This window comes from Microtus ochrogaster, chromosome 19 (genome assembly GCF_000317375.1).
Source record: "Microtus ochrogaster isolate Prairie Vole_2 chromosome 19, MicOch1.0, whole genome shotgun sequence".
NCBI lineage: Eukaryota > Metazoa > Chordata > Mammalia > Rodentia > Cricetidae > Microtus > Microtus ochrogaster.
This window is the reverse complement of record NC_022021.1, coordinates 63177776-63187900: the sequence shown is the minus strand read 5'-3', so window position 1 is coordinate 63187900 and position 10125 is coordinate 63177776. Positions and strand designations below refer to the sequence as shown.

Here is a 10125-nt window from a genome sequence, read left to right as displayed (position 1 = left end):
GCTGTGACTAAGGTTTTAAACCCATATAATTGCCTCAAAACATTAGTAAGCCCCATAGTTTTTCTTCTCATATGAAATAGAATTAAAAGATTATCAGAATATATAAACCCTGCTCCGTTTCTGCTGCTGCACATGCCTGATTCCCAAAACAAACCATTCTATTCCTTTTAGCATTTAACTCGTATTTCAAAGAGAAATCAATTTATTGACTCCAAACAGTGTTCACTTCCACTGATAGAAGTTGAAGATGTGACTTCCTTTCACCAGCCAACCTGCATTTACCTTTGTCCTGCCTGCTCAGAGTAATTGGCCCATAATTCTCAACCAAACTGATGGCTAGCAAAGCAAATTTGATTTTTCTGTTTCACAAACTTTTGGCTCACTCTGGAATTAATAAGGGTCCTTTGTAATAGTTAATATTCAATTATTTTACTAATATTTGTATGAAAACTAGAGGCTTCTCATTTTAAATGATGTGTATAGAATATCTATGGTATTTTTTTTCCAAATGCTGATGTGAACTTTTTCTCCTCAATCTTTCTCTGCTTCCCACGCTGGGTTAGTCCAGTTGCCTTCACTATTCCTTGGGCATTACCCTCTTTTTTTCTTTGAAAACTCTTTTTGAGGCATCATTTCCCACTTTGCGTGTATACACAGTGTTCAGTCTAACTCCATGTTTTTCTGGAGCATATTAACTAGGTACTTTGGAAGAAATAAAATGGTTACATGGATGACTTTGTTGTAGTAATTCCAAATTTCAACATGTAGTCCTTACTAATTCTATATTTTAATTTTAAGAATTTATTCTATATTTTCACATATGATTTGTATTTTCTACTTTGCTTTCAATTTTTGTCTCAATTTGAGGCATTTTCTTACATAAATTTATTCAGTTATTTCTTTTAAAATTTATTTTATGATCATTTTATATGTATGAGTGTTTTCCATGTACACCCCAATGTATGGCTGGTGTCCATGGGGAACAGAATAAAGCTTTGCATCCCCCGGAACTAGAATTACAGATGGTTGTGAGTCATCTGTTAATTCTGGGAACCAAACCCGCATCTTCTGCAAGAGCAGTCAGTGCCCATAACTGCTGAGACATCTCTCCACTTCCTAAGAATAACTGCTTAATATCTTACTCTAAAAAAAATCACTGAAATTATTGTATGGATAAAATATTTTTCCAAGAATATCATGTTGTATTTGCAATGCTGCCATTTTTCCTTTTACTAATGTCTCTGTCCTTTGAACTTTATTATTTTGTTTGATTTTCTTTCATAATGGAGACTAGAGTGAAAATTTTGGCAATGTTTTTACTTTCAGCTACTGAACAATGCTATACCACAAAATAATTCCAGCCTCTATTGATATATGTAGGGCTTTGGCAACAGAATTAGTTAATAAACAAGATTTTGCAATGTATACCCATCATCAGAGATACTTTTCTCTTGTTCCCTGACTGGGGAGAACTGACATGACTCCAGCTAAGCTAATACTAGCACCGAGAACTCTACATCCAATAAGGAAACCCATGTTTAGTCCGTTTGCAGTCTGGCTTTCCTAGAGCTGCTTCTAAACTGATCCAATGCTTATCCCTTCCAAGATTCACTGGTCAAATGACTTTGAACATGAAGCATTTTCTTCACCAGCTTTTTCCAGAATACTTCAAGATCTCTTATTCTCTGCTGCTTCTTCATTCTGCTGGTCTCTGTGTAAGAGCATATTTCCGTATTATTTTAGAGTCATTTCAGGAAGAAGGAAGGGTAAATGATTGGGTCAATTAATCATTTTTCCCTGAAAGTTAAGGGTATTTTTCATGCTGGCACCTCATTCCTTATTGGGAGAAAATTGAAATGACAGAATTAAGATGCACAAAGGTATGAGTACCTGGCCCAGTTCTCCTTATATATCTATGTCACCATGTTCATGCCACTTAATCTTTCTGCATTTTCCTCTATTCCTGTGTACACTGGGCCACAAATGTAATGTTTGGGTTTCCAAGTTGTATGTGGTGGTGGAGACAAGATTCCAGGTGCTGTTGTGGGAGAACACAGAGCTTTTATAGCCCCTTGCTAGATCTATTGGCTCTAAGATCATTGTGCATTGGTATAACCGTGGGCTGACTCTTTATTTATTCATCCAGTAATTATAAATTGAAAGCTACTATACAGACAAAGCAATATTACTCTTAAGGGAATTAAAACTATACCACCTTGCAAAATCATGTAAAATGCAAGGATAATCAGAACAGTCGTACTGATGGTTACTAAAAATTGATGTCTAACAGTGCAGACAAAGACAAATCAAATGCACCACATATATGGAATCAATGGTATTCAACCAAAAAAACCCTAAAATATAATGCATTGAAAATGCTTGGTGAACCCTGAAAATAATAGCATGTTAAATAAAAGAAATTGCTAAAAAATAAACACTAGATATATGTGATCCAACTGACAGGAAATTTCTAGGATAATTTTTACAAAACCATCAACAGAAAAAAAATTAGTGATTGCTTATCAATGAGAGGGCATGAGAAAGAACACACGAACATTACAGCTAAAGAACATGAAGTGTCTCCTTAGGACATCAAAATGTCCTGAGCATCATTATGGTGATGGGCACACAACTATGTTAATTTAAATAAAACATTGAATTTCATACTTCTAATTGGCAAATGGTATAACATAAAAATTATGTTTCAAAACACTGTTAAGAGGTCACCTTAAAAAGTATGGAAGAAAAGGGGAGCTAATATGTGCATTATTACAACATTGGCTTTGAGAGTTTTTTTGACTTGTATCATCATTCTTTTATTTTTTTAATTGAAGAGAAAAAAAATGACATGAAGCAAGGTGAGTAGAAAGCATAAAGAATGCACGAGGAGTCGGTGAGCAGGAAACAATAGGATGAAAATAAACCTTACTGAATTCTCAGAGAATAAATTTTAAAGAAGAAATATTAGGAAGACAAAATGGAGTAAGACCCGAGAACTCAAGTGGCTTAAATTCTGGTGCAGGGACATGCACAGAAACAATGATCGATTCTGAGAAATAAGGGTCTTCAAATGAAAATAGAGACCATGGTGATGATACAGGTAGGAAATAGATGGAATGTGGCCAGAGTTATTAAACTAGTTTCTAAGTAGAGGGTAGAAACTCTACCTAGGTCGTACGATGAAAGTGAAAGAATATTAGGAAATGTTAGATTTCACATGAAAATCTCTGTAGAAGGAAATGCCTAAGCTTATTCTAAAAGCTGAAACTTTATCAGAGTGGCTGAAATTAGGGGATAAAGAGAGGGAAGGTGGGTGGTACCAAGTCAATGAGTGGTGTGTGCTTGGCTGCATGTAGTTCACGATTTTGTAATCATGCAGAGTCTTGTATTATTAGGAGTGTAGTCAAATACTCCTAATGGAATGGAAAATATTTTGTGGATTTTCAGGAGAATATAAAATTATTCAGTTTACAATTTAAGATAATTTTCATCTGTGCAAGATGGTGGGTCTGGACAGTAATAAAAGCCTGCCATGTATCTTAACAGGAATGTCAACCCAAGGAAGATACCATTCGTGTCATTTTAAGAAAAGACTTAACTAGTGTCATTTAATTAATTACTAAAATCAGTGGCGCAAAATGCCTATAACCAGTAAGTCTAGTCCATGAACTTGGTAAAGAATATGATAAAATATACAAACATGTCGACTGCTGCATTAATTATAGTTCCTAAATATTTTGAACAAATCTGAAAGTCCAAAGCAGATAAAGAGTTGCTAACTCTTTATGTGATTAGTTTTATGGGTTTTGTTTCTGTTTGTATACTTACACAAGTCTTGAAAATAAAATAAAGACTATGAAAACTAAAGTGTAAAAATGTAAGTTCAAAGGATGCACATCGGGTTTAAGTGATCAGTGATTAGTTTAAACAGATACTATAACAATATTAAGGTTCATGAAATCAATTTTTCTTCAGCCAAAGTCAGGTTATAAAATATCAGATAAATATTAAACTGACAATCAATTTCTACATTTATGTGTACATGAACATAATAGAATATGCATGCTTTTAATTGTATACTTATACCTTTTGAATAGCTTATATTAAATATGTACACTATAACCAAAGAAATAAAGGAGAAAGGATTGTAAAGCTATATTCCATGATTGTCATAATTGCCATAATTTTTTCTGGAAAATCAGTAGTAAGCAGCCCTTAAAATTTTATATATAGTCAGCACTAGTTAGACTTGGGACAAAAAAGAAAAGAGAGTTTGGGCAGGGGACATGTTGGGCTTTGCAAGAGTTAGATAAGGAAAATGGAGGGTGAAATATGGTTATATTTCATATATGTGTGAAATTCTCAAAAATAAGAAAAAATGCAATTTAAAAGCAATTCCTACATAAGAAAGGTATTCTTTTAAAGAAAATTACTTGGTCTTGTGAAAATGGTCTTTTTTCGGCCCTGAAGACTATTTCCTTCAACTGCTCTGCCTCTTGTCCTAAAATATGGTGCCAGTATAATTCATAGTCTGGTATGCATTTATAAAGAATAAGAGCAAAAAAAATTGTCCCAGACCCTGAAAATATTCTATAGTATTCATGCAGCCTAATTTACGTACTTTCCACGCATTAATGCATGTTCTTAATGCTAATACTGTACTTACAAGGGACTATATTTGAAAGGGTTCACGCTAAGCCCAATATCTTTTGCAAAGCTATGAGATGAATTATCTGAGAAACAGAAAAAGCCTACCCTGAATGGGAAAGTTATCACATTCAACTCACATAAAGTATATTTTGCTGGAGTCATGCTCCCAATGGGAGATACATTCACTGAGTGCAAATATGCTGAATTATAGGTCGTATTTTAGCTGTGCACCACTGGTGATGATACCTTGGTTTGTGATTTTCTTGTTAAGGCAGATACAGTTGCATTCAGTACAGTTAATTAAACACATAATGAAATTAATAAATGTTTGTAATATATGTAAATTTTATTATTATTTAACTAAAACAATTTTTAAGATAATAAATATGATTTAGTTATAGTATACATATCTACTGTTTCTCAATTTATAGCAAGTCCTCAAAAGCATTCTTAAAATTTATTCAGAAAAAATAAAAATTATCTTATACTTTTTAAATTTCTATAACTGAAATGCTTATATATCTGTAATATTTAGTACACGATATTTAATTCCAAAACATTAAGTAAAACTTTAAGTCATGAATTATAATAAAAATGTAACTTAATAAATTCATAGCCTAAAATATTTTAAATAACTTTTAATTGGGCTTACCACTGACATAGTCCTCATAAAAAAGCTTAATTAAATCTAAGATATAAAAAGATACATGTAACATAGAAATACATCTTTCAGAATTATTCTGGCTCTGTTGATATGGGAGAACAAACATATTGCTGGGAGAATTCAGAGTGCAGCCAGCTTAAAGACATTGTAAGAGTAAGCTAGCTAGAACTCCAACTCCAGAAGGTTGAATTATTTCCTTTGATGAACTGGAGAATGGGTTGAAGCCTTCCTTCCCTAATGAGCATGGCAGTGACCTCTGACATCAGTAGTAACTGTGAGGCAGACACAGAGGGGCGAAGGTGCTCTTATCTTCAGAAAGTGATGTCTTACCCTCAGTATTTAAAACACAGTAGACTTTGTACACAGTTGCTTGTGCTAATAATGAGAAGCAGAAGTCAAAATACAACACACACACACACACACACTTGCACACACACACATACCCACATGTGTCCCATAACAAAGAGCACAATGCCAGCTGGCTTCTTCGTAGAACAGGGGCATTTTGTTTAAATGAACCATTGTGTGAGCATGGGCCAACAAAGTAAGATCCAAATCCCCCAAAATAGGAAACACCATGGTAAAAAGTTTTTTCCAAGAGAAGTTGTTCTCATGATGAAATCATAATCTCACCATGGTAGTGGGTAACTTAATGGGAACTTGGTTAGTATGTTCATGGCTCTGAGGCTGACCCCTAGCAATACACAAACACAACACAACTCACACACAAAACACATGCACACATCCACTAAAGCATTCTAAATATTTTTTCAGCACATTTGAATAATTATATCATAACTAGCAGTTGGCTGTGAGATCCCAACACTTGCTTATCATCACATAATTATTAAATAGGTGAAAATTATAATTTTAGTTAGTAATTGTGTAACTACTACTGCTTCTTTCAAAATATTAATACTTAACCTTGAAATTAAATGTGTGTTGTTAACACAAATTCCAAAAAGGCAGAGACCATGGCTTCATTGAACAGAACCACAGCCATGTGAATTACTTTAAGATATCTATCACAAAGTGGAGAGTAACCGAGGAAGAAATGCAATCTGGTCCCCGTGCACAAACACAACTGTACACACGTGCACACACACATACACACAAACACACACATGGGAGTTGAGGAGAACCACACATACACACAGAAAAAAACCAACTCTATGTACCTACCAATGTTTGTCCCGGTCTTGATGATTAAATATCACAGGGGAAAAAATGTATGTTTCCTAGCTCCTTCCACATGGTTTCTTACAGTGTCACTATCACCGGACTCATCTTTACTCCCTGAAGGTTCCTGCCATTATCTTCTCCAGAGAAATAAAGGAAAACACAGAGCCTCTGTCCTAATTACACTGGAAGTGGAAGACTGTTACCTGCCAGACACAAAAGTAGCACACTTGGACTTTGGTGAGCAGAAGAGCCACTAGCTAGCTGTCTGAACATGTCAGCTGGAGCACAGCCCTCACCTAGAAGGAAGTGGAAAAGGATCTCTGCCTGAGAAGTCACCCCAACATGGCCACCAGAATATTAGGCACAGCACTAAAACCATGGCGTGTCCTAAGGAGAAGTGACACACTGCCCTAGGCAATTTGGGGATGGCAGCAAAAGCAGAGGGCACTCTCCAGGGCTCACAAAGAGCTATGAAGGTGACAATTTGTTTCAGACTTTCCAAAACCAATGCCCTTCCTCAGAAATGTAGTCTTGTGTGGTACTCTCTCTGCTGGCAGATTAATCAACTTAAATTTGATGATTTAGTAATTTCGGCAAAAGACTTCCCTTAAAGTCCTTGCTCAGGAAAGGTCTGAGATGAGCCAATCAAAACCATCAAATTTTCCAGCATCCACTGAAGGCCACTTGAACACTGCTTTCACTGTAGAGAAAAAAGTTGCTGAAATTTTGTCTGGTATTGGTTGTGGGTTTAACAACTACATTTTTTTGCCATGTCATAGGTTTTGGAAATGCTTGTATTTGGTGTTATGACTATACAAAAATATGAATTAGTAACATCTTCTGAACCCAAACAGGTACAATGTGTCCAAGATCCTTAGTTTGTCATTTTTAGAAAAAAACAAAGGAATACTGCAATTTTTCATTTCAATTTTTTCAGATCTCTCCTATAAAAATTTTGCATAATCCTGATTATTTAGCCTATTGCTGCTATGTTTCCTCTATGCAAGGGCAATCAAGTCTCCCAAACTGTGCTAGGGTTTGTTAGTATATAGCTCATTCTCAGTCATCTTTCACTGCTGTGAAATGCAGGACAAAACCTCATCATCACTTGGTTTCACCTCCCACCTTTGTTCCATGTTTGCTTTGCTTCACCAGATTTTCTTGGGGAAATATGTAGAATCCCTTAATTTCACTGATCCACGAATTAAACATCTGATTCCAATTCATGAAAAGTTGCTATATGTCCTATATACTTTTAGAAAAAAGAAATGCAAGCGGCACTTTAATCATTTGATACAGGCTGCTATTTTGAAAAGCACCATCATTTTTCTGTTGATAAATACATAAAAGTATCCTTCGAACTCATTTAATTAAATGTGATATCAGCTAAATAAAGTTTAGCACCTTTGGCATGTTATCATTGAATGTCATAATCTTCTTCAAAACATAGGTCTCATTTTTCTTATTAAGACTGTTGAATATTCTCTTGCAAAGTTTTTCTTTTGAAATGTATAGTATCGTTTGGATTACATTCCCATGGAGGTCTCAAAAAGAGATGGTATTCAAATCCCGCTTTTAAAATTCAAAAGAGCATAACAACCTGATTTGCCTAGGATGGGGCAAGACCATCTAAGATTTGCCTTTCCAAATATCTTCCTCGCAGATGAAGCATACTTGATTACTAGGGAGGCTCTTTTAGCCTGAACATTCTTTCAATTGAACCCAATAATCCACAGACAATAAATGGCATTAACTATTCTAAGCCCTTCAGGGATTTTCCTATGTGTTTTTGAAAATAAGAATTTAAAAGCTAAATCTTTCATAAAATACACCCACTCCGTGCACAAGAAGAGAGACTGCTGATTTCTGGGGCGACAAATATCTTGGGAAAGATGGGCAGTTGTCTCCCCAAGCTTTCTTTGCTGGGCTGTAGTCCACAGACAACTTGATTCAGAACTATGGACAGCTCCCTCCCCTGCATGCACTTCAACAATTTCGGTTAGTTTCTGAACACTGCTCGAAGTAAGGCTTTTTGTTGCTGTTTGCTTGAGGTTTACCAGGAGGCTAAACGCTCAGTGTGCAATACACTTCTTTCGTTGCTGTGTTTTCCCCCTTGTTCGAACAAATTAGATAAACAAACAAGTGGATCACCCGGAGTTGCTAGTTGGGGATTTTCAGAAGGACTCTGCTTATGTTCAGGGGCGGCTTGTCACGCTAATAAGAGGATCTACTTCACGACCTTCATTTGTCAGTCTCTAAACGTGCTTATTAACCGAATGAATACTCGGGCTACAAATAAGATCAGGAAACTCATATTAATTTTCTCCTGCTGACAGCTCTGCTGTGCCCTTCCTCCAAGGCTGGGAAACTGGTAAGACATTTCTGAAATGGATTTGTAGTCAAGGTCAAGAGCGGGTGTCGCTCTATTTCAGGAAGGGGGCTCTAGAAACGCTCCCCCGATCTCTGTTTCGGGAACTCGAAGCTTCCTGTCACGCTCCTGCCCAGTTGGGCAGCACTGGCTCCGCTGAAACCTCAAGTCACAGGCTACCCAAGCCAAGCAAGCACAAGTGTCCTTCCTGTGCCTGCCAGTCACTGATCTGGAGAAATGCGGTGGGGACAAGAGCGTCTATAAGCATAAGAACAACAGATTAACACTCCCAGGGGCGAGAGTGGCAGGAACAGCTAGGACCTGTGAGTCACTGTCTCCAGTTTCCTCATCTCCGGAATCCCAGAAGCATCTTTTTTCTCTTTGGGGAGCAGCGCTAGCAAGGATGCCTGCCTTACTTCTAACTCTCCGATTACCGAAGTAAAAGTTTCCCTAGTGAAACTTAGCCACCTCCCGTCCAGGGGTCATAGTGGCCTTCTTCCCTCCCCATCTAACCCCCAGAGTTCAGCAGACAAAGGGAACGAGCTTCGCTGGCGCCCTGGGGAGAAAAAACTCCGTACCCCAAACCTTTCCTGGATGGAAACAAGTTGAAGAGTTGAGTCTGGCCAGTTTGAGTAGGAGCCACGGGCAGCGCTGCCCCGCCTGCCCCGCAACCCGCTGCGAGTCCCCGGGGCGCCCCCTCCCAGGGGCGCGGTAGGATGCTGGAGGGTGCGCCTAGGGGGGGATCAGGGTGGGGCGACGCCAGGGAGTCCTCACCTGAAGTCACTGTACGGGTGGATAATCCAGAAGCCTGCAGTTTTAACCCTTTCCTGCTCCTTCTCCACCGCCTTCTGGCTGCCGAACATGCGGAGGGAAAATTTGTTGACCCCGGGCTGCAGCATGGAGGTGAACTGCCTCTGCATGAAACCATACTGCCGCCGGGGACCCTCAGCATCCTCGAAGCTGCCCGCCGGCTCTTCGCCGCCTCCGCCGTCCACCTTGAAGCACACGGAGTTACCGTGCTCCTTCCCCGCCGTACTGCTCCCCGGCGGGGTCCCCAGGCGCTTGTCGGCCACCGCCGGCCCCGTCGCGGACGCCTTGGAGGGGAAGACGCTGTTGCCATCGTCGCGGCTGTTGGACGCGGACTTGGGCTTGCCGCCGCCTTCCATGCCCGGAGGACGCGGCCGGCGACAGCGCGGACTCCAGAGTCGCCGGGGGCTCGAGGCCGAAGGCCAGGGGCCGGAGCCGGCTGCCCGCGAGCCCG

General features: G+C 38.7%; 1 protein-coding gene across 1 annotated transcript in view; it reads right to left on the bottom strand.

Annotated features, from left to right (window-relative positions):
• The window catches only part of Hcn1 (hyperpolarization activated cyclic nucleotide gated potassium channel 1), a 350116-nt gene extending 339997 nt beyond the window's left edge, over positions 1–10119 (bottom strand). Inside the window, exon 1 of the mRNA XM_005356829.3 lies at positions 9639–10119. Within this exon, the coding sequence (XP_005356886.1) occupies positions 9639–10030 (392 nt within the window). The 5' untranslated portion in view covers positions 10031–10119. The remainder of the gene's footprint in view (positions 1–9638) is intronic.
• Positions 10120–10125: the final 6 nt, after the last annotated feature.